This window comes from Dipodomys spectabilis, unplaced genomic scaffold (genome assembly GCF_019054845.1).
Source record: "Dipodomys spectabilis isolate Male_0828 unplaced genomic scaffold, ASM1905484v1 ptg000003l, whole genome shotgun sequence".
Classification (NCBI taxonomy): Eukaryota; Metazoa; Chordata; class Mammalia; order Rodentia; family Heteromyidae; genus Dipodomys; species Dipodomys spectabilis.
Genome location: NW_024870680.1, coordinates 16,358,265 through 16,385,010, shown reverse-complemented (window position 1 = coordinate 16,385,010; position 26,746 = coordinate 16,358,265). Strand labels below are relative to the sequence as shown.

Genomic DNA, 26,746 nt, shown 5'->3' with positions numbered 1-26,746 from the left:
CTAGCTACTCAGGAGGCTGAGATCTGAGGATCTGACCAGCCAGCCTGGTCAGAAAAGTCCATCAGACTCTATCTCCAATAAATCACTAGACAACCGGAAGTGGCGCTGTGGCTCAAGCGGTAGAGTGCTCACCTTGAGCTGAAGAGCGCAGAGACAGCGTCCAAGCCCAGAGTTCAAGCCCCACAGGGACCAAAAAAAAAAAAAGAAGTGAGAGCCTTGTCCTGAGACTAAAGGTTTTTTTAGTCCAAAGTCCTTGCCAACAATCACTGTGTACTGGGATGTGTACAAAGAACAGATGAAGATGGGGTTCCATGTCATCTTCTGGCCACATTGCCTTTGATCCAAAGGATACACCTCAGAGCAGCTCCTACTGAGCTTACCAGTAGAGGCATGGACCACCGTCAAGCAGCAAATAAGGAAAGTTCAAAACTAAAGGGAAGCTGGACGCCGGTGGCTCACACTTGTAATCCTATCTACTCAGGAAGCTGAGATCTGAGGATCATGGTTCAAAGCCAGCTTGGGCAGGAAAGTCCGTGAGACTTTAATCTCAAATAAACACTCAGAAAACTGGAAGTGACTCTATGGCTCAAGTGGTAGAACACTAGCCTTGAGATGAAGAGCTGAGGCAGCACTCAGGCCCAGAGTTCAAGCTCCAGGACCAACCAACACACACACACACACACACACACACACACACACACACACACACGCGCGCGCGCGCGCGCGCGCACACACGCACACACACACGCACACACACACGCACGCACACGCACACAGACAGAAAAGGAAAAGAATACCATACTTGATCTGGAAGCTAGCACCTAGAACACACCTCTGCAGCCCCTCTGCAGCTTCCGAGAGGAGCACAGCAGACAGAAGAGCTAGACTACTCACCCAAGACAAGAGTGCAGCTGCCCGGGTGGCGTGGAGCGTCATCTTGGTGATCCCAGTCAGTCACCCCAACGTACCTGGAACCCAAGACAGGAAGAACAGGTAATTGTATAAGAGATCCACAATCAAGTAGGTGAGGAGAAACAGTTCCACAACTAGCTCTGAACAGCAACAAATCCCTCTGGGATCAGCACTCAATCCATTGAGGCACCATGGGAATTCTGACACAGCTCAGAGGACACATGTCAATTAATATAAAGCTTATCATGTCAGGACTGACACTTAGTTCAGTTTTTACAAATGTCCCTCACAATCTTTCAGGCTCAAGGAGAGCACAACATTCAAAGCTGGTCCTTAACTGTTCTTTGGGACATGGAACCCTTAAATATGGAATAAATTTTTTGGGGGGGTAGGTCATAGGGCTTGAACTCTGGGCCTGGGCACTGTCCCTCAGCTCTTCGGCTCAAGGCGAGCGCTCTAGCTACCACTTGAGCCAAAGTGCCACTTCTGGTTTTCTGGTGTTTAATTGGACTTTTCCTGCCCAGGCTGGTTTTGAACTGTGAGTCTCAGATCTCAGCCTCCTGGGTAGCTAGGATTATAGGTGTGAGCCACCAGTGCCCAGCTAACTTTAAAAAAAAAAAAATAGATCTAGGTCTGATACTGCTATTATGTGATCATGGGACCATGGTCATATAACTTTGGACAATTAATAGAACCTTGTTTAATCCATTTCTTCATCTACTAAATGGAACATAAATATTCTCTAGCATATATCTATATATAGAGAATATAATATACTATATAAACAGTGTTTGAGATATAGTAAGTAGTCAATAAATATCACTGTTCTTAAATAGAAAAATTGAAAAGTATTTTCTGCACTCAGATTCTACCTACATTACCATGCCTTTGAGGACATGGCTCCAAGTTCTAGATTTCTTTCTTTATACTTTCCATAGTATTAAAAACAGACATGGGGCTGGGCACTGGTACCTCATGCCTTCAATTCTAGCTACTTAGAAGTCTGAGATCTAAGGACTGCCCTCAAAGCTAGCCAGGCAGGAAAGTATTTGAGACTCATCTCCAATTAAGTACCAAAAAGATGGAATTAGAGCAGTGGCTCAAATGGTAGAGTGCTAACCTTGAGCAAAACAGATCAGAGACAGCTCCCAGGCCCTGAATTCAAGCCACTGCACTGACATGCAGAGAGAGACAGACAGAAACAGAGACAGAGACAAGAGAAACAGACACAGGACAATGCTGTACTGAGCATATCTGAATCAGGGTCTTCAGAGGAAGCCAAGGCTAATTATGGAGATCCCAGGGGATATTTAATGAAAGATTAGACACTTGTCCTGGTATTTACTTCCAATTTTCTTTGCCATTGGGAATCAGCCATCTGCCTGCCAAGGTGCCCCCAGGATCTCAAACTTGATGAGTAATAATCCCCAATACTTCCTGAGAGTCCTTATGACTGCCACAAATCTCCACAGGCTCATTAGCCAAGCCCACCCCCAACCTTCTGCCACAGGTGCCACTACTCCAAGAGGAACAAGAGTGGCAAGAGCTACTTCATCTACAAATCTCCTCATACATTAGCATCTCCAACATTTGCTCAGCGCTTTTCTGTAAGAAAGGTGTAGGAACATGGCTTTCCACCACTCTTGACTGTAAGAGGCTGTCAGAAACATAAATCTAATTATTCATTCTTTATCATGTCTAGGTACCTCCTACCCAAGTGTAGTCTGTAACCAACTAAAAGGTTATTTTCTTACCCCTATATATGCTCTTCCTGGCCTGGAAGCTATATGAGAAATAGGAGAGAAGGACATTGCCTTTGAGGGGCTTATGACATGGTAAGGTGTAAAATTAAATATACGTGAATTGTTAGAAGAAAATAATTAAATGCTAACTATAGCTAAAGACTAATTATAATTAAGTGCTTCCTGACCCTGAAAAAAACCAACATGATTCCACCTGTCATACCTTCGTCATAGTCTTGGAAAAGAGCCAGTACACCTGGGGTTTGGTGGGGGAAGGGAAATGGGTAAGAGAGCTCTCAGGAGATCAGAGAAGTGAAGGAGCCCAAAGGTTTCTTGTTATTGGATGATTTTCCCCAAGTATGGTGATCTGTAAGTACTGCCTGCCTTATCCCTGGGGCTTTGACCTCACTCAGTGCACTGAAATAAGGTTTTCCTGGTGTTGCACAAGAAGGACCATGCTCAACCCACAAGATTAAGGTAGCAATTGCTAACTGCTTAAGTAGGCTTTTTTTTTTTTTTTTGGTTGGTTGGTTGTAGGGCTTGAACTCAGGGCTTCGGCGCTGTTTCTAAGCTTTTTCACTCAAGGCTAGTGCTCTACCACTTTGAGCCATAGGGCCACTTTGAGTTTTCTGTGGCTAATTGGAAATAAGTGTCTTGCTAACTTTCTTGCTTAGCTGGCTTTGAACCGTGATCCTCGGATCTCAGCTCCTGGACAGCTAGGATTACAGGTGTGAGCCACCAATGCATGGCAAGGTTTTCTTTTCTTCTTTGCCAGTTGTGGGGGCTTGAACTCTGGGCCTGAGCACTGTCCCTGAGCTTTTGTGTTCAAGGCTAGCATTCTATCACTTGAGCTATAACTCTACTTCTGGCTTTTTTTGGTTTTTTGGTAGTTTAGTGGTGATCAGAGTCTCACATAGATGACACTACATGAAAGGAAATATACTCATTACCTGACTCATGTAATTGTAATCCCTCTGTATACCACCTCTATAATAATAAAGTAAGCTAATAATAAATAAACAAAGGGTCTCACAAGCTGGGTACCAGTGGCTCATGCCTGGCCTCTAATACTAGCTACTCAAGAAGCTGCTGAGGATCGTGGTTCAAAGCCAGCCTGGGCAGAAAAATCCATGAGAATCTTATCTCCAATTAACCTCTCAAAAACCAGAAGTGGTGCTGTGGCTCAAAATGGTAGAGCCTTAAGCAAAAGAGCTAAGGGACAGCAACTAGGCCCTGAATTCAGGCCCCAAAACAGACAAAAAAAAAAGTCTCACAGACTCCTGCCCGGGCCAGCTTCAAACTCGATCCTCAGATCTCAGCCTCCTGAGTAGCTAAAATTATAGGCATGAGCCACTGGCATCTGGCTAGGCTTTCTTTTCTATTTTTTTCTCTCACTTCCTTTCCTTTCCTTTCTCTTATTTGCAGTATTGGAGGCTAAACTCAGGGCCGTTAGGTAGGTACTCTACCACTTGACCCATGCTCCCAGCCCTTTTTAGTTTTAGTTCTTGTTTTTGAAATACGGTCTCAGACTTTTTGCCCAGTGCTGGCCTTAAACTACAATCCTGTCCAACTCTACCCTGAGTAGCTCAGATTACAAAAGTGTACCACCATGCCTGGCTAGGGCTTCTTTTCAAAAATCTCTGTGCTATTCAGTAATAAGAAAAATGTGTCCTAGATACCTTCTCCCAGCCACACAACTACCATACAGACCAGTAGTTCCTCAAGGAGGCCCACTAGTTCAGTCAGAAATTCTATTTGCAACAGGAGACCAATTACAGATCTTACTCCAAGAGATTCCACAACTGTGTTGTGGCCTGAGACTTAACCAACTTCTTTGCTTTGTCTCAGAGGCCAAATGCACAAGCCTTATTAGGGCCCTTCTAGGAAAGCCTGTCTCCAACTAATTCTACCATTCAAAACCTTGTGTCAAGGCCAAATGCCTTTTACTTCGCTCCTCAGGAACATATAGGATGAAATCAATAGACGCTAGAAACTTCTGAAGGACCCTGTCATCAAAGTGCTAAGGGCACTCCCCCAGGATCCCACAGCGAGTGGCTTTAGCACACCACAGCCACTCACCAGTACTGACAGCTCCTCTCGGTGCCAGAAGTACCATGTGCTCAGCACTGCCACTATGGCTTTAAGCAGGCCCTGGCTTGGAACATCAGGGCGCTCAGCCAGAGCAGAGCTCGGTCCTCCCCACCCTCCCCCTGAAATCTGAGGCAGGCCCCACCCAGAAGACTGAGTGATGGTGATGGAAAAACAGATGCCTGCCATAGTAGCCTGGAAACATTTCACAGAAGGATCGGCTGAGATCCACCCCAACTCATCAAACTGGACAAAATTCCCAGAATGCAGGCCAGGCCCTGAGGGTACCTTTCAGAGTTCCCGCCCGGTTTTGAAAAAGAAATGTCCCCAGAATCTAAAACTGAGGCTTCCTAGAGGTGGCAAAGCACCCTCTCCTTTCTCCCAGGGGCAGCAGCCTTGTAAACTTATGGCCTTAAATCCTCTTTGACTCCTCAAGCAGATAATGCAACTCTCCACATCAGTACCAAACCTACATTGTATCTTGTTTCCACAGAAGGTATATGAGGACAAGGAAAGTGACACTCAAGAAACACAGCCTGCACCCCTTCTGGATCTTAAAGAGTTAAAGCCTGGCCATGGTTTCCTACCACAGCTAAAGCTAATGAAAACCACCTGCCCAGACACAAGGACCAGGACCAGAGGGTCAGGTTGCTCAGCTCTGGGGTCTGTTCTTGAAAAGCTGCAGTTTTGGGAGACTAAGTGATAGGCCAGAGGGTTTGAGTGGCAGCCACACTATTCTTTGTGCCCCACCCCCTAGCCTAGGTGCCAGCTCCCGTGAGACTCCTTTTAGCCACTTACTGCCTGCCTGAACACTACCTTTCCTCAAGATAAAACTAAAGTAACCTTTGGTCTAGAGTGCTGCTAAAGTGTCCTGGTCTCAGATTCGTGAGCCCCTGTGTCCAGTGAACCCCCTTTCTCTTAGTGCTTTACTCCCAGAATTTCAGGGCTGTTCCTGCTCCCACCTCAAGGGGTCCTTCCCCAGACCCCCATGTCCTTTCTACTCAATAGTTCCAAAGGCCCACAGACTCACTGCGATGAAAATGGCTGCCCTTGCTGTGTGTCCAACCTCAGCTCACCACCTCTGACCCGGAGAGCCAGCCTGCCAGGAACCATAAAAATTCTATGCTCTGCACCCCGTTCTAAGAGATACTCCCTGTTTTTAAGAGATACTTTCAATCTAAGCAACAAAGAATAAACATGGTGATCTTGAGGCTCCTCCTCTTATTGAGAGGGACAGATCAGGAGAAAGGAAAACAATCACCCAGACTTCACAGTAGCAGAGTATCCCAGGGGAGACCAGTGAAGGCCAAGCTACCTTGCTAAGTCACTGCAAAACCCAGCGAAGGCAGGGTGGCCAGTGGAACATTCCTGTAGTCCCAGCTAGTTGTAGGCTGAGGCAAGAAGACTGCTTGAGCTCAAGACCAGGCTGGGCCCCACTGAGCAAAACACAACTGGGAAGGGGGAGGGGGCGGACACACGGGACAGAGGGAGAACCCAGAAAAAATGTCTTAGTGGTGGATTCCGTGTGAGTGAAGATCAAAGGACCAGGGGCTCCATGAGAAGCCATGGAAGAATCCTTTTCATCCCCTGGGGAGTCTAGAGAGGGGGCTATGTGGTGGTCCAAATCCAAAGAGTTTCTCTGCACTCCTGAGATGTGAGGCACACCAGCTTGCTGGATGTGTTCTCTGGTTCCTGGGGACGAGCTTTGGGATCAGACCTTCCCTCTTCACACCCACCACCTTCTTTGTAGCCTAGAGTTTGGCCCAGAACTGCGGCCCTAGAAGAGGAGGGAGGGACCGCAGGGCAACCCGGCTTAACTGATAGCGGCCTGATTTCCCCCAGTGTTCTGCAGGGTCCAGATCGGGAAGACGTGAGCGTGAAGGTGGCCATCGAGAACCAGACGCGGGGCCCGCGGGCAGCTAGTGTCCGAGGGGCCGGGCGCGCACCGGGCTCCCCGAGGAGCCTGCTCCACGGCGCCGGTCCTCACCGACGCACTCACACCCGGGGCCCCGCCAGCTGTGTGCGTCGCCCGCCGCCGCCAAACCCAGGGCCACCCCAGGGAACAGAGCAGCTCTCTCCCCGACTCTCCGCGGCTCAAGTGCGGACGCACACGCTTCCTCCTCGGAACAAAAACACGCTGACATCCCCGCGAGGGAAAGAAAGCAGCGCTCGGCTCCGAGGGCGCCAACTCCCGGATGTTGGCGAGCCCGGCTCCCGGCGCCCGTTTCCGAGTGTTTACTTGCTCTCCTTCGTCTCTCCCTCCCCTTTTAGGATGGCGCAGAAAAGGAGGCGAGTGGGGGGGGGGGATCCACCCCACCCCCTCGTCCATGTTGGAACAAAAACCCCGAGGAAGGGGGGGGGGGGGAGAGGTCTCCGGGGAGGGGGAGGGGGACTTACCGGAGTCCTAAAGCCAACCGTACCTACGGGGTTTAATCCGCCATTAGCATTTAAATCTTGAAAGGACGGGAGGAAGGGGGGCGGTGGAAAGTAACCTCACACACAAAAGAAAAGTTGTTGGTTTTCTCCAGTCAGCCTGGCAGGAGCGATCTTCCTGGCTGACAGCCAGAAGTGCGTCACGGCCTGGAGTCTGCTTTCTTTAAAGGCGCAGCGCGCTTCCGCGGAGCCCCGGCCGGGCCGGGCCAGGCCGCGCGGGCTGGGGTGGGAGCGCGGCGGGGGCAGGAGGGGAGGGGCGCGGAGACCCGCCGAGTCCCCCCAACAAGAGAGCCGGACGCCAAGGGGAGGGCGCCAGGCACCGTCGCTTAAGTGCCACCGCGCCGGACCCCGCGGGGGCCCAGGCGGACACGCAAAAAAAGCATCTCCAGCAGCCGGCCGGCCTGACAAACCTGAGGAGGCCCGGCCACTCCCCCTCCGCTCTCCCCACTTAGGGCAGCCGGGCCGGCCCCTCCATCACTCGGGCCAGGCCGGGAGGAAGCGGCGGCCAGCCCCAACCTGCAGGCGCGCTCGGGGCGAGGAGAAAGACCCCCGAGCAGCTCCACTCCACCGAGTGAGCACTCAGATCTTTCCCGGGGCAGGAAGCTGCGGGCGGCGGGCGTGCCCTGAGTACGCGCGCGCGCACACACACACACACACACACACACACACATACTCATTGCTGCTCGCTGGCTCGCACACAAAGCGCCCGCCGCCTCCGCGCGCCGGCCCGCCGGCCCGCGCGGGGCATGGCCGCCCCCAGCCCGTCCCCCGCGGGATCTCCAGCCCGTACCTTCGCTGGGCCAGGCCAGGATGCCGCACTGTGCCCGCTCCTCCCCCTCGGCCACCCAAACAAGACGCCAGGCGGATTCGGGCCCCGGAGCGCAGTGTGTGCTGGCCTGACCGGGTGGCTGCGCTATTGTCGACTGTGGAATGGCCGCCAAAATCCCAGCTGTGCAGCCTGAACCTAATCCCCTGTTCCGCTGAGCAGTTGTGGGGAGGGGCCGAGGGGCCAAGGCGCGGGACGGAGTTCGGCCGGCACAGACGCGAGCCCTTAACAGGCACAGGCACTGGGACCCGTCGGGTGAGCCTTAAACTCTGCCCCTCTAGTAAAGGCTGAAGATACGGCTGACTCTTAAAAGACAGAAACCCCAGCCTTTCCACCCAGGGGCAGCAACCTTCACAAGACTGCAAAAGAAACCCACAGGTAGTGCAAAGGAATCACATTTATCAAGCACATTTGTAAGACACGGATAGGTGTATCCAATGATGAATTAAACTCAGCATCTGCAAAGGTGGTTAGCCGAACCTGCAGATCAGAAATGGGCTAAAAAAAAACAAAACTGTGTTAACTTCTGCAAAAGGTGTAAAGAAAAATTCTAACCAGTGGAGAGCAGGGGAGAATTAAGAAAAGGAAGTCATATTTTAGTCTGGAACTAGGGGCCGAGAAGTGGAGAGGAGGAGAAAGTGCTGGGGTGCCAAGAGTGACAGAAATGGGCTCCAAGGGCAAGGTGGGGTCAGAGTCAGACAATCTTGAACCTAAAGGAATCAAAGAAAGGTTTAAAGTTTAAACACTGAGCTGTGGTATGAGGAGAAGCATGCTCCGTGTTTATTCTGGTATATAATGACTAACAGTGACAGCGAGGTGAGACAGGAGGCTGCTCTATCTCATAGGCAGAAGACAAGTAATGGAGACACGGAGGATGAAGGAAGAGAGAATGGAAAAGGGATGAGATGCCAAGAAACAGGTAAAGGACAGAAAGCAGAGGCAGGAAGTATGGGGAGGGGGCAAAGAGTGAGGGACAATAAAGAGAATCAAACTGAGGAGAATGAGAACAAGAGAAAAAACAGCGGGCTGGGCACCAGTGGCTCACTCTGTAATCCTAGCTACTCAGGAGGCTGAGATCTGAGGATCGCAGTTCAAAGCCAGACTCATCTCCAATTAACCACCAGAAAACCGGAAGTGTACTGTGGCTCAAGTGGTAGAGGGCTTGCCTTGAACTGAAGAGCTCAGGGACAGCACTCAGGCCCAGAGTTCTAGACCAAAAGCGACCAGAGAGAGAGAGAACAACTTCACAGAAGCCAGTGCTTACCAAGTGCCCACTTTGTGTCAAAGACCTTTTTCTGGTCATTAAACCCCCTTAAGAGGCAGGTACACTGTCATCCAATTTTAGAGATGAGGAAACTATGCCATAGAAATTAATTTGCCCAGCTGGGAGCCAGTGGCTCACGCCTGTAATCCTAGCTACTCAGGAGGCTGAGATCTGAGGATCATGGTTCAAAGCCACCCTGGGCAGAAAAGTCAGTGAGACTCTGATCTCCAATAAACCACTAGAAAACCAGAAGTGGCGCTGTGGCTCAAGAGGTAGAGCGCTCGCCTTGAGCTGAAGAGCGCCCAGACCCACAGTTCAAGCCCCACGACCTACCAAAAAAAAAAAAAAAGAAAGAAATTAATTTGCCCAAGATCACACAGCTAATAAAATGGAATGGCCAAACTCTTTACCACTATCTGCCTGACAAATAACCTCCTAGTCTCAGAATACTGATTTGTAAAACCAGAGACACCTGTGTTATATGAGGTGCTGAGGGTTAATTCTATCATATCTACAAGGTGCCCAGCACAGTGCAGAGCTCAGGATGAAGACACACGGTGGGTACTTCATGAAGGTTAGTTAGTTCCTAGTAGGTATTTTGGTCCCTGTCACCACAGTGTCCCAGCATTTCTCAATTAGTGAGAAGCCACAGGAGGGTTCCTCTTGAGGCAGGGGACTGTGTCCTCAGGATACTTGTCTTCTTCCTTCAGGCTGCCTCTCAGATTTACTTTAGGGGCAAGCTCAAATCCCAATTCCTCCAATATTGAGAATTTACCAGTGCTATCTAAAGAGAGAAGTTACAACCTGATAATAAGGCACAATCATTGCTGATTTTCTGTACTATATATTTATGCTTGAATTTATTTATTTACTGGACAGTCCTGGGTCTTGAACTCAGGGCCTGGGCACTGTCCCTGAGCTTCTTTTGACTAAGACTAGTGCTCTACCACTTGAGCCACAACTCCACTTCTAGCTTTTTTGGTAGTTTACTAGAGATAAGAGTCTCATGGTCTTTTCCTGCCTGGGATGGTTTCAAACAGCAATCCTCAAATCTTAGCCTCCTGAGTAGACAGGATTACAGCCATGAGCTACTGGTGTCTTTTTTTTTTTTTTTTTGGTGGGTTGTAAGGCCTGGATTCTGGGTCTGGGCGCTGTCCCTCCGCTCTTCAGCTCAGGACTATAGCTCTCCCACTTGAGCCACAGAGCCACTTCTGACTTTTTCTGCTTATGTGGTGCAGGGCCTCATGCATGCAAGGCAAGCAAGCACAATACGACTGAGCCACCTTCCCAAACCCTAGTCTTGAATTTATTTTATTTATTTTTGTCAGTCGTGGGGCTTGAACTCTGGGCCTGGCTGCTATCCCTGAGCTCTTCAGCTCTACCACTTGAGCCACAGTGACACTTCCGGTTTTCAGGTGGTTAATTGGAGATAAGAGTGTCATGGAATTTCCTGTCCAGGCTGGCTTTGAACCATGATCCTCAGATCTCAGCCTCCTGGGTAGCTAGGAATACAGGCATAAGCCACCAGTGCCCGGCTTGAATTCATTTTTAATAACTAGAAAAAAATCTATATCCTACACTAGGCATTTGTACTGCCTCATACATTTGCCTGAAAGTCTTATCTTCACATCTAGAATGTATACTCCCCAGGGGCATGCCCCAGTTCCACCTCTCTCTATGATCTACCACAGGACTTAGCACAAACAGGGCTCCTTAAATCTGTTCCACTGAACTACATCTGGATGAAAGGTTTTCAAATCCAACCTTCTGGCCTCCAGAGAATGTGTGTGGTAAGGGGGTGGTTGGAGGGGGTATTGAAGTAGGAGTCAGATCTAGGCCCACTGCTACAGACTTCCATCCCCTCTTTTTCCTAAGTCCCAAAGCCTGCTCACAGTAGCATTTGTAGTCTGTCCTAACTAAATGTTATCAGTAGAAAGTTATTCAAAAGAGCAAACAAGAGCTGAGAATGTGGCTTAGTGGTAGAGTGCTTGCCTGGCATGCATGAAACCGTGGGTTCAATTCCTTAGTTCCACATAGAAAAGCCAAAGTGGCTGTGGCTCAAGTGGTAGAGTGCTAGCCTTGAGCAAAAGAAGCTCAAGGATAGTGTCTAGGCCCTGAGTTCAAGTCCCAGGACTGGCAAAAAAAAAAAAAGAGCAAAGGCAAAAACAAAGAAATGCTGAAACTGTTACAGAAGAGCCAAGTGGTAAACATAATGATGAGCACAATCAACCTTCCTGCAACTGTATGGGGTGACACCAGAAGGCAGGTCTACTAAAACTGTCCAGGCCACAGCCGGCACGGCGTCAGCTCTGAAGCTTCCTAACCTTAACAGACTGACACGGACTGTCTCAAAATATGCTGTCTCCTCACTTCCGCTTCATGCTCCACTGAAGGCAACAGCTTCCAGTTGGGTGGCCTTGGAGGGGCTGAACTCTCCTCTTGACTGCTCTCTACCAAATGACCAAGCTTCTGGGCCAGCCCTTTGAGCCAGCCAGAAAGCCAAGCCAGTTTCTCCAGTGATCTCTTCTCCCTCAGCTCCTCACAGCCTAGAGGCAGCAGGCAGGCCTCCCGGCCTCTGCCTCATTCTGCAGGCTGCTCACTGCAGAATATAGGAGCTCTAATTTTTTTATTTTATTTTATTTTTGTTGGCTATGGGGCCTGCTTTTCCTGCCCCTCCCTTTTTCTGTTTAAAAAATGGTTTTAGTGGGCTGGGAAGGTGGCTCAGTAGTGCTTGCTTGCTTGCCTTGCATGCATGAGGTCCTGGGTTCGATTCCTCAGCACCACATAAACAGAAAAAGCCAGAAGTGGTGCTGTGGCTCAAGTGGTAGAGCACTAGCCTTAAGCTGAAGAGCTGAGGAACAGTGCCCAGGCCCAGAGTTCAGGCCCCCACAGCCAACAAAAAAAAAAGAAAGGAAAAGAAAAAAGGAGAAAGCAGAGAGGTAGAGATAGCAGAGAAGGGGAATGCAGGAGGAGAATGGAGGAAGAGAAAGGAGAAGATGAAAGGAGGAAGAGAAGGAAGAAGAAAAAAGAAAAGATGGCCAACAAAATTCTAGAGAGTTCAGATGAAGCTGAAGGGAGTGGTGTTTGGTTAGGAGCTCTTCCAGCAGTCCAAAGGCCTTAATATCCCATCTCCTGAGCTAGAGGGCTATATACAATAGCTCATTCTATTATTCTTGCTTAAAATGTCATGTTATGGGTTTAATATATATTGCCATTTTTTACAATTTAAACAGAAGACAAGAAGAGAGCAACTTCCCTGAGACAGCCCAAAACCGGGATGATTCTAATAAAAACAAGTAGCCTAGCATTCAAGCGCCTCATGACTGGCCTAGATTTTACTCCTGGAGTCATGTATGCCTTTATCCAAACCCTCTACCCTGCCAGGCTGGTCTGTAGGTTACAGATTGTCCTAAGGATTAAGACAAGACGACTGTGTAGACACTGGCTCTGGGGGAAGACCCAACTGGGCTCAAATGGTAGCTCTAACACTTACTGGCTATGTGACCTTAGGCAAGCTATTTAATCTTTCTAATTCTCAGTTTCCTTTTCTGTAAAAGGGGGATAATCACAGTATTTACCTCATTGGGTTATTGTGAGGATTAAAAAAAAAAAAAAAAGAAAGCATGGGAAGTGTTTAGCACAGTGCCTGGTGCATAGTAAGTACTCATTAAATGTTGGCTATTAATTACAGCAGTAACAGCAACAATAATGATAGTCTGCGGGCATTTATTATGCCAGAACATCAAGTGGCAGAGGAAAGACCAGAAGGCACTGCATAAGGCTGTTTTAAAGATGAGAAAATTGTGACATATGTAAGTAGTACACATCTCTACATTATTCTCTAATGGTCTTAACTAGACAATACATTCTGAGCAACTCAATGAAACCTTGCACTCCTTTTTTTTAAGTAGTACTGGAATTTGAATTCAGAGCCTTATGCTTGCTAGGCAAATACACTACCATTTGAGTCCTGCTCCAGACTACAAATCATCTTTTTAATCACAACCACCGAACAGCTCCAATTTCAGAAGTAATCACTGAAGATTTCTTTTTTGAGGCATGAAAGGACCAAAACTCCTGAGTGAGCACCAAGGAGAGGCCTTCCACTAGGAAGGAAATTGCCGTTCTGTCAAGGGAGGATAGGAGAGCCCTGAACAGTACCAGAACCGTAGCCCAGCAGCTGGCTGCAAGGAAGCACTGTTTCAGAAGCCTGACCCCAGCTTATTTACCAAGACCTCATTCTCCCTCTCCAGAGGGCAGCGCTGGTTAATGAGTCAGTGTTAGTAAGGCTTCCCGGGGAGAAGAGCAGAGGGCAAATCAAAACCCAGTGAGGATTCATTAGTAGACCAGAGGCTTCACTCAGTTCTCCCTCAAGAAGAGCTCTCTACAAAACACCTACGAACCTGCTCACCCTGTTTTCAAGGTCACAGAGGATCACAGAGGAGGAGTAAAGTGGCTCTGAGTCCTTACAGGCAACCTCTCTGGCACAATGTTTGCTCATATACACAGAATGGATGATAGAAGGCAAAAAAGACTGAAATAGGGAAAAGTCCAACAGTAAAGAATCATAGAGCCGGTGGCTCACGCCTGTAATCCTAGCTACTCAAGAGGCTGAGATCTGAGGAGGTCAGTTCAAAGCCAGCCCAGGCAGAAAAGTACCCATGAGACTCTTATGTCCAATTAACCACTGGAAACAGTGATGTGGCTAAGTGGTAGAGCACTAGACTTGAGCAAAAGAGCTCAAGGACAGCACCCAAACCGTAAGTTCAAGCCCCAGGACTGACCAAATAAAATAAAAAAGTATCACAAAAAGCTTGTTTCTGTTAGCTCATACCTGTAATCTTAGCTACTCAGGAGGCTGAGATATAAGGATCTTGGTTCCAAGCCGGCCCAGGCAGGAAAGTCTATGAGACTCTTAGCTCCAATAAAACTCTCAAAAAAAAAAAAAAAAAAAAAAAACCAGAAGTGGCTCACCTGTAATCCTAGCTACTCAGGAGGCTAAGATCTGAGAATTGTGGTTCAAAGCCAGCCTAGGCAAGAAAGTCTGTGAGACACTTATCTCCAAAAAACCACTAGAAAACCAGAAGTAGTGCTGTGGCTCAAGTGGTAGAGTGCTAGTCTTAAGGTAAAGAGCTCAGGGGCAGCGCCCAGGCCCAGAGTTCAAGCCTCACAACCAACGAGAGAGAGAGAGAGAGAGAGAGAGAGAGAGAGAGAGAGAGAGAGAAGAGGAAGTGGAGCTGTTGCTCAAAATGGTAGAGTGCTAGCCTTAAGCAAAAGAGCTCAAAGACAGCGCCCAGGCCCTAAATCTAAGCCCCACAACCAAAAAAAAAAAAAGAATCCTGGAGATGGCCTCCACAGTTACAGAAACATTTCAAAAACCCCTAGAAGTAAATTCTAGACAGTTCACTCAGTAGCTCTATGGCTCAGGGCAAGTCACCTGCTCTAGCTTGGGTCTCAGTATGGGAGGAGTAGATCAGATCCTAAGCACCTTCCTGCCTCCAGAAATTCCCTCTTGTTCTTTCTGCACGGTATCCCAACGACAACACAACTGGGACCCAGTAACAGTGAGTGCTTAGGGTTTCCTTTCTAAGTAAATGCCACTTTGCCATAGGCAGTTTGTAATCTGACTGGGTCCCAATCCAGAAACAAAGCATAGTGGGAACTTCATTAATACTCTGACGTGAGAGGTCCTTTGAAAGTGGTTGTACCAACTTAGCAGGACACATAATGCAAGTAGCTGCTGAGAATGGCATATTAACATGGGACACTATAAAACCCTAACATTTGAACAGACTATGAAAACTAAAGGAAGAGGCTGTCTCACATTTCAATTTCCCACCAAAGAACCAACACTAAGAGGCAAGCACCTCTATTACTACAATGTTAAACATTAGGAATCCAAGTCTTAGCAGGTAGAAAATACCTGCTCTGATCCTCAAGGTTCACAACCAGGGTCAAGTCAGCTAAATCTGCTCTCTCCACCACCCCTCAGCCCCTTCTGCCTGCCTCATGAGGACACCAAGTATTTCAACACTTGTCTTTCCTTTTGTTACCACAGCTCATGAACACAGCCGTGCAGATGATATTATCCCCATCCTCAGAGTCCCCAAGGAACCTGATCTTCTTTGGATAAAATAAATCCCATGTATTTGACACTGCCAAGGGCAAAATTCTACAAAGCAATTTTACTTATTTCCCTCTATTAAGGCTAAGCCCTTGTGCGCAAGATACACATATATACTGCTCTTAGAATCAGTAAAATGTAATTAGGGATATTCAGCCACAAACATGAAATACCTCTATAGAATGTACTGGGATCCAAAGATGAATTATACAATCTTTAAATCCAAGTTTATAATCCCATGAAGGAAGAAACACATCTGTCCATAAAATGAAGCCAAAGAACACAGGCTTGAGGAGTACTGAGAAGAGGATGGAGTAGCACCAACACCAAGACAGAGGCAGGGGGACATGTCAGTGTGCGGAGAGGACCACACACTGACACTGGCAACTAAGTGTGGACAGAAGATGAGTTGGGTGGCAGCTGTTGAAGCTGAACTGCACTGCCAGGGGAGGGCAGCAGAAACTAAACGGAAAGAAACTAGGTTGTTTTTTTGTGTTTGTTTGGTTGGTTTTCTTCCTGAAAGAATTTCACCATATAGCCCACCAGATAGTCTCCATCTTGAGTTGTAGCGATTACAGGTGTAAGCCACTGAGCCCCGCATATTAGAAAAGCAGGGAGGATGGGGAGCAGCAGGGAAGAGTGCTAATATTCTCGTTTGGTGAAGACTGCAGGATGGAAAACAGGACAAAGTACATGCTGAAAGGAGTTATGAGGGATGAAATAATTCAGAAAGCGCCATGCAGAAAGCTTACCTGCAAAGAATAGAGTTCCACTCCAAAATAAATTTTTTTGTTGTTCTGTTTGCTTTTTGGGTATGTATGTGTGCCTGTCCTGGAGTCTGAACTCAGGACCTGGGTGCTGTCCCTGAGCCTCAAGGCTAGCACTCAACTACTTGAATCACAGCTTCACTTCTAGCTTTTTTGGTAGTTTACTGCAGGTAAAAGAGTCTCACAGGTTTTCCTCCCTGGGCTGACTTCAAACCATGAGCCTCAGATCTCAGCCTCCTGAGTAGTTAGGATTACAGGCATGAGCCACCACTGCACAGCTATAATTTGCTTTTTGACTTTTATTGGAAACAGTGGAGTTTGAATTTTATGCTTTTTACTTGCTAGACAAGAGCTTTACCACTTGAGCTACACCTCCAGCCCCTAATTATTCACTTCTGAAATCAATTTTAAGTAAAAAATGAGAAAAGAAAAATTCTAGAAAAACCTCTAAACTACCTAGCTTAAATGAATGGGTAGGCCAGGTAAATGCAAAAAAAAGGGTGGAGGACAGGCGGGAAGGAATGGGAAAGGGAAACAAAGGAGGAGGCAACAATGCTAAGAAATGTACTCATTGGGCTGGGAAGGTGGCTCAGTTGCAGAGTACTTGCCTTGCATGCATGAGACCCTGGGTTCGATTCCTCAGTGCCACATAAACAGAAAAAGCTGGAAGTGGCATTGTGGCTCAAGTGGTAGAACACTAGCCTTGATCATACAGAGGCTCAGGGACAGAGCTCAGGCCCTGAGTTCAAGCCCCAGGACTGGCACAAAAACAGAAAACAAACAAACACAAAAAAACAGTACCAACACACACATAACACAAACACACCAAAAACGTGCACACAAAGAATCATAACACTAATTTTCATTACTGAGAATAGTATCAACTCTAGAAGAGGAATATTAAGCAGGCACCAGTGGCTCACGCCTGTAATCCTAGCTACTCAAGAGGCCGAGATCTGAGGATCATGGTTCAAAGCCAGCCCAGACAGCAAAGTCCATGAGGCTTTTTTTTTTGGGGGGGGGGGGGAGAGGGGGGCATCAGTCCTAGGGCTTGAACTCTGGGCCTGGGCACTGTCCCTCAACCCTTTGGCTTAAGGCTAGCACTCTGCCACTTCTGACTTTTTCTGCTTATATGGTGATAAGGAATCAAATCCAGGGCCTCATGTATGCAAGGCAGGCACTCTACCACTGAGCCACCTTCCCAGCCCCATCTGTGAGACTCTTATCTCCAATTAACCACCAGAAAACCGGAAGTGGCCTGTGGTTCAAGTGGTAGAGCACTAGCCTTGAGCAGAAGAGCTCAGAGACAGCACCCAGGCACAGAGTTCAAGCCCCACGACCAAAAAAAAAAAAGAAAAGAAATATTAATAAATACTACTAATATCCTTATTTATGGAAGATGTTTCAAAATGTTGAACAACTTGTCTAATATCATGAAGCTAACAGGTACCAAGCCCAAGTCTGTCTCACAAAGTGAATCATGTAGAGCAGGCAGTTTGACTTAGGTCTCAGACATAGGATGTCTGCTGGATGCACAACATAAAAAGAATCAGAAGAATCTATACAAGTCATGCTTGCTTATAGGCCTGTAAAAGGCCAGCCAATTCATTTGCAATGGAGATTTATTCTTCTTCTTCTCTAGCCTTGTACAGCTAAAGTAGAGGACACTATTAAGAGAAAAAGTGAGAGACTTTGTGAGAAATTCCAGGTCTCAGGGAATTCATTGTAAGTCCTTTATATTATTTCCATTTGGGAAGAATTTATCAGATAGCAACAGTGCCAATGCCTACGATAAATTAAGACAAGCCAGTCACTGTTGGCTCATGCCAATAATCCTAGCTACTCAGGACACTTGAGATCTAAGGATCAAGGTTTGAAGCCAGCCAAGGCAGGACAGTCTGTGAGATACTTATCTCCAATTAACCACCAAAAAGCCAGAATAAGGGTTTTGGCTCAAGTGGTAGAGCACTAACCTTGAACAGGGGCAGCACCCACATCATCCTCTGCTTGGGATGCTACCATCGTCACCAAAACAATCACCTGGTGCTTGGGCACCTCTGCACCACTGAAAAGTGTTTCTCACTTTCACAGTGGCTGTGAGATAGGCATTATTATTTTCATTTTACCAAAGATGAAGTTCATTGACCAAAAATCACTGTACTCATAACCTGACTTATGGAATTGTAACTTCTTTGTACAACTACATCATCTACATCATACACCATCATCAATAAAAAGAAGCTCAGAAAACTTAGGTACCAGGTAATATTAAGATAGAAATTAAGTGGGTAGTTGGATGCCGGTGGCTCACGCCTGTAATCCTAGCTACTCGGGAGGCTGAGATCTGAGGATCATGGTTCAAAGCCACCCTGGGCAGAAAAGTCCGAGAGACTCGTATCCAATAAACCACTAGAAAACTGGAAGTGGTGCTGTGGCTCAAGCAGTAGAGCACTTGCCTTGAGCTGAAGAGCGCAGGGTTAGCGCCCAAGCCCAGAGTTCAAGCCCCACTACTGACAAAGAGAGAGAGAGAGAGAGAGAGAAAGAAAGAAAAAGAAAGAAAGAAAGAAAGAAAGAAAGAAAGAAAGAAAGAAAGAAAGAAAGAAAGAAAGAAAGAAAGAAAGAAAGAAAGAAAGAAAGAAGGAAAGAAAGAAAGAAGGAAAGAAAGAAAGAAGGAAAGAAAGAAAGAAGGAAAGAAAGAAAGAAGGAAAGAAAGAAAGAAATTGAGTACTAGTTGTTACACCAGAAACCCTAGCTATTCAGGAGGCTGAGATCTATGGATCTGGGTTCAAAGCTAGCTTGAGCAGACAAACCTAAGAACTGGAGGTATAGCTCAAGTGGTAGAGTGCCAGCCTTGAGTGAAAAAACTAAGGGACATCACACAGACCCAAGTTCTAGTACTGGCACAAAAAAAACACCAAAAAAAGCTAATGGCAATTCAAAGGTTTACCAATTATGAACTACATCCCAATTTCTGTGTTAAAATGTGCAAAAATAAAACAAAAAATATGTAACAAAGCATTTTGAAACATATTAAATATGGAAATATGAACTACACAACTTGTGGGTAAGGGAGGGAAAAACTGGGAGAGCAAGGAAGGGGTAACTTTTCGTACTTTTGGGGGGCTGGGAATGTAGTTTAGCGGTAGAGTGCTTGCCTAGCATGCCTGAATCCCTTTACCACATACACAGAAAAAACCAGAGGTTGTACTGTGGCTCAAGTGGTAGAGTGCTAGCCTTGAGCAAAAGAAGCTCAGGGACAGTCCCAGGACTGGCAAAAAAGAAAGAAATGTACTCTTCCTGGGCACTGGTGGCTCACACCTGTAATCTTAGCTACCCAGGAGGCTGAGATCTGAGGATCAAGGTTTGAAGCCAGCCTGGGCAGGAATTAATCACAGAAAAAGCTGGAAATGGTACTGTGACTCAAGTGGTAGAGTGCAAGCCTTGAGCAAAATAAGCCCAGGGGCAGTGCCCAGGCCGAGTTCAGGTTTCAGGACTGGCAAAAAAAGGAATAGAGTGCTAGCTAGCCTTGAGAGAAAAAGCTCAGATACACTGCCCAAGCCAGATGATCAAATCCCACAACTGACAAAAAAAAGTATTCTTTACCTGACTTACATAACCATAACCTCTCTATAACCTGTATAATAATAAAGAAAAAAAATTTAAAACATATGAAATACAACATTCCCACCTCAACAGCTATTTCCACTGTGGGTTTACAGACTCATGGAGTATATTTCTATGAAAAACTCTTGTTTCAAAAGTAAGGAGACTGGGGCTGGGAAGGTGGCTCAGTGGTAGAGCGCTTGCCTTGCATACATGAGGCCCTGGGTTCGATTCCTCAGCATCACATAAGCAGAAAGAAAAAAGCCAGAAGTGGCGCTGTGGCTCAAATGGTAGAGTGCTAGCCTTGAGCTGAAGAGCTGAGGGACAGCGCCCAGGCCCAGAGTTCAGGCCCCACAACCGGACCCCCCCCCCAAGAAAAAAGGAGACTAAGGCTCATTTTGGGGGGTTTTTTGGTGCTGGTCCCTTTGACTTGAACTCAGGGCCTGGGTACCGTTTCTAAGCTTTCTTCATGGCTAGCACTCTACCACTTGAGCCACAGCTCCAGTTCTGGCTTTTTGGTGGTTAATTGGAGATAAGAGTCTCACAGACTTTCCAACTCTGGTTGTCTTTGAACTGTGAACCTCAGCCTCCTGAATAGCTAGGATTACAGGTGTAAGCACCAGTGCCCAGCCTAATGCTCAGTTTTAACAATTGTTAGATGACCTTGTTAAAAATAATCTATTAGAAATCTGAGAACTACAAAATTAAAGACAACATTTCAGAAATCTGAAAATAGAATAACTAACAATGTTGGTTGATTCTATATTATGCTTCAAACTATTTTTACTCTCATCTCTCTACTTCATTAACTCACTAAAGAATGAAAGTTACCTATTAAAAACAAATTAAGATGAAAAGATGCTTAGAAAACTTCATTTCTTGTTTATCCAAGTATATTTTCCTTGTTCTCCAAAACCAATGAAGCAATACAAAGCAATACAAAGCCGGGTATGGTGGTGCCGTGCACACATTTATAATGCAAGCACTGCAGAGGTAGAGACACGAGCATCTTGAGTTTGAGGCCAGCATGAGCTCTAATAGCAAGATTCTGTCTAAAGCAGTAAGTAGGTAAAAGACCAAAACAAACCTATAATACTACTCAGGAGACTGAGATCTGAGATCATGGTTCAAAGCCAGCCTGGGCAGCAAAGTCTGTGAGACTCTGATCTCCAAATTAACCACAAGAAGCTGAAAGTGAAACTTTGCCTCAAACTTGTACACAAAAGCTCAGTGACAACACCCAAGCACAGAGTTCAAGCTCCAGGCCGGCCCAGGAGGAAAAAAAAAAAAAGACCAAAACAATCTCCCAAACTCTTTCCATTACTTTCCAGTGATATTTTTCCATGCATTCCCCTCTTCTCCCCCACCCCCAAAACCACACAGGTACAAATATCATTATTTGTATTTTTTTGTTATTTTCTATCTTTAGACTGCTCAGCAGAACATGTCTATGATTCCAGCTACTCAGGAGGTGGAGATCAAGAGGATCGAAGTTTGGGGCCAGCTTGGGCAAAAAGTAAGACCAGTCTCAATCAATAAGCAGAGCATGGCAGTATACACCTCTGATCTCTGTGGAAAAAAAGTGCTTTTTCCATCGAAGTAGTTTTTTTTGTTTTTTTTTTTTCTTTTTTCTTTTTGGTTGGGCAGGGAGGTCATGGGGCTTGAACTCAGGGCTTGGGAGCTGTCCCTGATCTCTTTTGCTCAAGGTTAGCACTTTGCCACTTTGCACTATGGTGCCACTTCCTGTTTTGTGATGGTTAACTGGAGATGAGTCTCACGGACTTTCAAGCCTGGGATGGCTTTGAACTAAACCATACTTTACAAAAGCTGCATTTAAAGGAAATGCCATAGTGAATTCCTCTGTTTTCTTTCTGAGGGACATGGCTGCTTTCTTTTCTTTCTGAGCCAGTTCTCCATCTGTTACCATGCTGGCTTCAGCCTTCTGAGTAGCTGAGATACCACTCAGGCACCCCTGACCCAGCCACACCACATGGGCAATCTGTTACCATTTCAAACAAAGCTGCAGTGAATATCCTTGCATACATTTCTTTCTAAATAAAAGGAAATAACTCTTTTGTGTGTGGTTCTAGAGCTTGAACTCCAGGCTTCACAGTTTACCAGGCAGGCATTCTACCTCTTGAGCCATAACTCTAGCCCCTGAAGAACACTGTTTCTTCGGACATACTGTCCTTGTTTCCCACCCATGGTACTCTTTGGTTGGTTCACACGTCCGGGTGGGGTTTTGTTAAAAAGGTTTCACCATGTCTTGCCTCAGCCTCCTGAGTTGGAGGAATATAGACATGTGCCACCAGGCCCATGGTCCTGTGTTTGGATTGCTCCTTTTCGCATCATCGTCACCCTGCTTCTCTTGCTCACAGAATCATCTTGGGGTCCAGAGTAAGGGCAGAAGGCAAAGTAATCTGGAGAAGTCAAGACATGACATGTGATAGTTACTGCTGGTAAACTGGAACTGGACTGTCTTGGCTGCCTCTTGCAGGCACCTGCACACGCCACCCCTCCCCCTCATAATGTGCTCCCTGTTCTGATCTCAGCAGCTGCTTCCAATTCCAGTGGGTGGGTAGAGCTGACTTGGGGAAATAATCCTACTCTGCCTCATTCTTGACCCTGGCAAGTGCAGACAGGCCCACCATCTTAGTTACGTGACAATTGGGAATGAATACATTATTGTTGCAGGATAATATAATATAGACAGAAGTATGTAGAGTAAAGATGCAAAACTCATTTACATAGCCTTATCCCCATTCACCCTTCAGAGGTACCCCACTGTGAAGAGTTTCTTTTTTTTTGGGGGGGGGGTTGGTTGTGGGGTTTGAACTCTGGGCCTGAGCACTGTCCTGAGCTCTTCAGGAACTCAAGGTGAGCACTCTACCATTGAGCCACAGCACCACTTTCGGTTTTCTAGTGGTTTATTGGAGATGAGTCTCATGGACTTTCCTGCCTGGGCTGGCTTTGAACTGTGATCCTCAGGTCTCAGCCTCCTGAGTTGCTAGGATTACAGGCATGAGCCACTAGCACCCAGCTTGTTTAGAGTTTCTTATATAACCTTTCTTAAGGGCCCACCCCTGGACAAAGGGGTATATTTTGAAAGATGCCCTTTTTATGAAATTCTTTGAAGCTGGACTGGGGTTTGAAGCCAGCCTCAGCAAAAAATTAAAAAAAGTTTAGGAGATTTTTTTTTTTTTTGGGGGGTCCAGTCGTGGGGCCTGAACTCTGGGCCTGGGCGTTGTCCCTCAGCTCTTCAGCTCAAGGCTAACGCTCTACCACTTGAGCCACAGCGCCACTTCCGGCTTTTTTCTTTTTGCTTATGTGGTGCTGAGGAATCGAACCCAGGGCCTCTGGCATACAAGGCAAGCGCTCTACCACTGAGCCACCTTCTCAGCCCGGATTCCTCATATTTTTAAAGTCTTGCGAAAAAGCCTATAAGGATGTAACTTCCACAACTTGATTTTTCCATTGCTGCCTTCATGTTCACAGTTCAAAGCATGCTATACCAATAATACTAGTATACACCTCCTTTCACAACTATAGTTCTCTAAAATATAAACCAATATTTGTAGGCACAGTGGCTTGTGGTTCATGTTTCCAGGAGGCAGAGAGAAGGAGACTTACAGTTCAAAGGCTAGCTGGGCAAAACCAACAAGCCAGATGTGGTTGCATACATCTATGTGGGAAGCTAGGATAATGGTCTGATGCCATCCTCAGGGAAAAGCATAAATCCTACCTGAAAAATAACCTAAAAAAAAGGCCAGGTGTCAGTGTCTCATGTCTGTAATCCTAACTACTCAGAAGAATGAGATATGGAGATACAGGTTCAAAGTCAGCCCAGACCAAAAAGTCCATGAGTCTCCCTCTCCAAAATAACTAGTTAAGGGTAGGGCTGGAGGCATGGCCCGAGTGGTAGAGTACAAGCAGAATAAGCTCAAGGTCCTGAGTTCAAACCCTAGTACCACTATAAAAATTTTTTAAGTGATATGCAAGAGACTATTAAATATATTACACTTCTGATTTGAGGTGACTATGGGATACTTCTGTTTTCTTTTTCATACATGGTGTATTTTTTTTCTTTTGTTTCTTTTTTTTTCTTTTTGGTCAGTCATGGTGTTTGGCCTCTGGGCCTGGGCGCCGTCCCTCAGCTCTTCAGCTCAAGGCTAGGGCTCTACCACTTTGAGCAGCCAGCCCACTTCCGGTTTGCTGGTGGTTTATTGGAGATAAGTCTTATAGTCTTTCAGCCCCAGGCTGGCTTTGAACCACAATCTTTAGATCTCAGCCTCCTGAGAAGGTAGGATTACAGGCGTGAACCACTAGTGCCTGACTTACTTTGTATTTTTTTTTAATGTGTCCAATGATAAATATATACTATTTTTCACTCTAGTTCAAAAAGTGTTTCATTTCCCTACAATCCAAAGTCCATGACTTTTGATCTTCAAAGGATTATTAGCAGGAATGGAAAGATGGCTCAGTGGTAGAGTGCTTTCCTAGCATGCATGAAGCCCAGGTTTCAATTCCTCAGAACCATATACATAGAAAAAGCCAGAAGTGGGGCTGGGAAGGTGGCTCAGTGGTAGAGCACTTGCCTTGTATGCATGAGGCCCTGGGTTCGATTCCTCAGCACCACATAAGCAAAAAGAAAAAAGCCAGAAGTGGCGCTGTGGCTCAAGTGGTAGAGTGCTAACCTTGAACAAAAGAAGCTCAGAGAGAGTGCCCAGATCCTGAGGTCAAGCCAGAGGACTGGCAAAAAAAATGGGGGGGAGGTGTGTTATTAGCAGTAGTAAGCAACTCATTAGCAAGAAGACTGTGTGTGGCTAAGCAAAGCAGCCTTAGGGGATGAGGGACAAAGTTCTGACCATTCCTTGACTTGGTGCTTTGAGGTCTTGATTCATCAGCACCCCAACTGTCAAGGGCCTGGAAAACCATCCATTTTAAGACCAGGACCACACAACTTCCCAACCCTAAAGCCTAAGACTTTCCACTTAGAAATAGACCATGGGGCTGAGAAGGTGGCTCAGTAGTAGTGCTTGCCTAGCATGCATGAAGCCCTGGGCTCTATTCCTCAGTACCACATAATCAGAAAAGGCCAGAAATGGTGCTATGGCTCAAGGGGTAGAGCTCTAACCTTGAACACAGAGGCATAGAGAAGCTCATGAATAGAGCTCAGGCCCTGAGTTCAAGCCCCATGACTGGCAAAAAAAAAAAAGAAACAGACCATGTCTGACTGGGGAGTGGCTCCAGTGATAGAGCACCTGCCTAGCAACTGTAAGGCTTTTAGTTCAAAACCCAGTACTACCAGAAAAAGAAGACCAAGACCTAAGTAATGGGATTGGGTCATGCTATTCTGAACACAAAAAGCCTTCAACAGCCAATTCCATACAGAATAAAATCCAAATCCCTTAGCATGACACGATTCTCCAAGATCCAGTCTTCCAACTTCCTTTCCAGCCACAAATCTAGCTCAGTCTCCAATCATACTGCCATGTATGTTTTCTCCAAGCATGCTAGGTACTTGCTAGGCTCTGTGCCTTTTCCACAGGATGATCTCCCAGAAATGTTCTATCTTCTAAACCTGTTGAACTCCTATGCATCCCTTATAGCCTGGCAAAAATGCCCTTCCCACAGTAACAATTGTTCTTTTCCTATCAGCTCCCAAACAACCTCCTCTGTTTTTATTTCACTTCTTCAGTGGGTGTTAGCTGGATCCATTTACTTAAGTTCCTGGAGGGCAATAACCATTTCATTCACTTGGTTTCACTCTCCACAAAACTGGCACATTGTAGGTGCTAAATAATGCTTTCCTGGCTGAATGACAGCCAACTGCCCCTAATTTGGTAAATTCTGTCAGCATGTAGATATTGAAGCCAAAGAATGGTCAACTAGGACAGTGCCTCTAATTCCAAAACACATAGGAGTGGGCACTAGCCACTTCAAAGTGATTTGGGAAGTGACCATTTACACAACCCTAATTAAAACTAAAGGGCAGAATAGTCAGCTGATATTTGATAAAGGAGCCAAAGTCGTACAGTGGAAGAAGCACAGCCTCTTCAACTACTGGTGCTGGGAAAACTGGGTAGTCCCATGCAGAAAACTAAAAGTGGACCCCAGCCTGTCACCATGCACCAACATCAACTCAAAATGGATTAAAGACCTTAACAACAAACCTGAACCTCTGAAACTACTGTGGGACAGAGTAGGAGAGACACTTGAACTTATTGGCACAGGAAGGAACTTCCTGAACAGAGTCCCATGGTCACAACAAATTGGAGAGAGACTCAACAAATGGAACTACCTTAAAATAAAAAGTTTCTGCACAAGGGCTGGGAAGGTGGCTCAGTGGTAGAGCACTTGCCTTACATGCCTGAGGCCCTGGGTTCAATTCCTCAGCACCACATAAACAAAAAGAAAAAAGCTGGAAGTGGCGCTGTGGCTCAAGTGGTAGAGCACTAGCCTTGAGCTGAAGAGCTAAGGGACAGCGCCCAGGCCCAGAGTTCAGGCCCCACGACCGGACCCAAAAAAAAAACCAAAAAAAAAAGTTTCTGCACAGCTAGTCATAGCAACCAAGCTAGAAAGACAACCAACTAACTGGGAAAAAAATATTTACCAGCAATATATCAGACAAGAGGTTAATATCCAGTATATACAGGGAACTCAAGAAACTAATTCCTCCCAAACCCAACAAACTAATTACTAAATGGGCAAGGGACCTAAAGAGAGATTTCTTAGAAGAAGAGATAAAAATGGCAAAGAAACACATGAGGAAATGTTCACCATCCCTGGTTGTAAAGGAAATGCAAATAAAGACAACCCTGAGATACCATCTTACCCCAGCCAGAATGGCCCACATCCTAAAGTCAGCCAACCACAAATGCTGGAGGGGATGCAGAGAAAGAGGAACCCTATTACACTGCTGGTGGGAATGTACACTTATACAACCACTTTGGAAAGCAGTCTGGAGGGTCCTCAGAAAGCTAAATG

General features: G+C 46.4%; 1 protein-coding gene across 5 annotated transcripts in view; it reads right to left on the bottom strand.

Moving 5' to 3' along the window:
• The window catches only part of Numa1 (nuclear mitotic apparatus protein 1), an 81,407-nt gene that overhangs the window by 31,760 nt on the left and 22,901 nt on the right, over positions 1–26,746 (bottom strand). For 2 of the 5 annotated variants that reach the window (XM_042687316.1, XM_042687325.1), the window contains exon 2: positions 895–968. In XM_042687316.1, coding sequence (XP_042543250.1) covers positions 895–936 — 42 coding nt within the window. In that variant the 5' untranslated portion in view covers positions 937–968. Of the gene's footprint in view, positions 1–894; positions 969–7,139; positions 7,364–26,746 lie in introns of those variants that run through there. The other 3 variants (XM_042687341.1, XM_042687333.1, XM_042687308.1) reach the window with 3 other exon arrangements.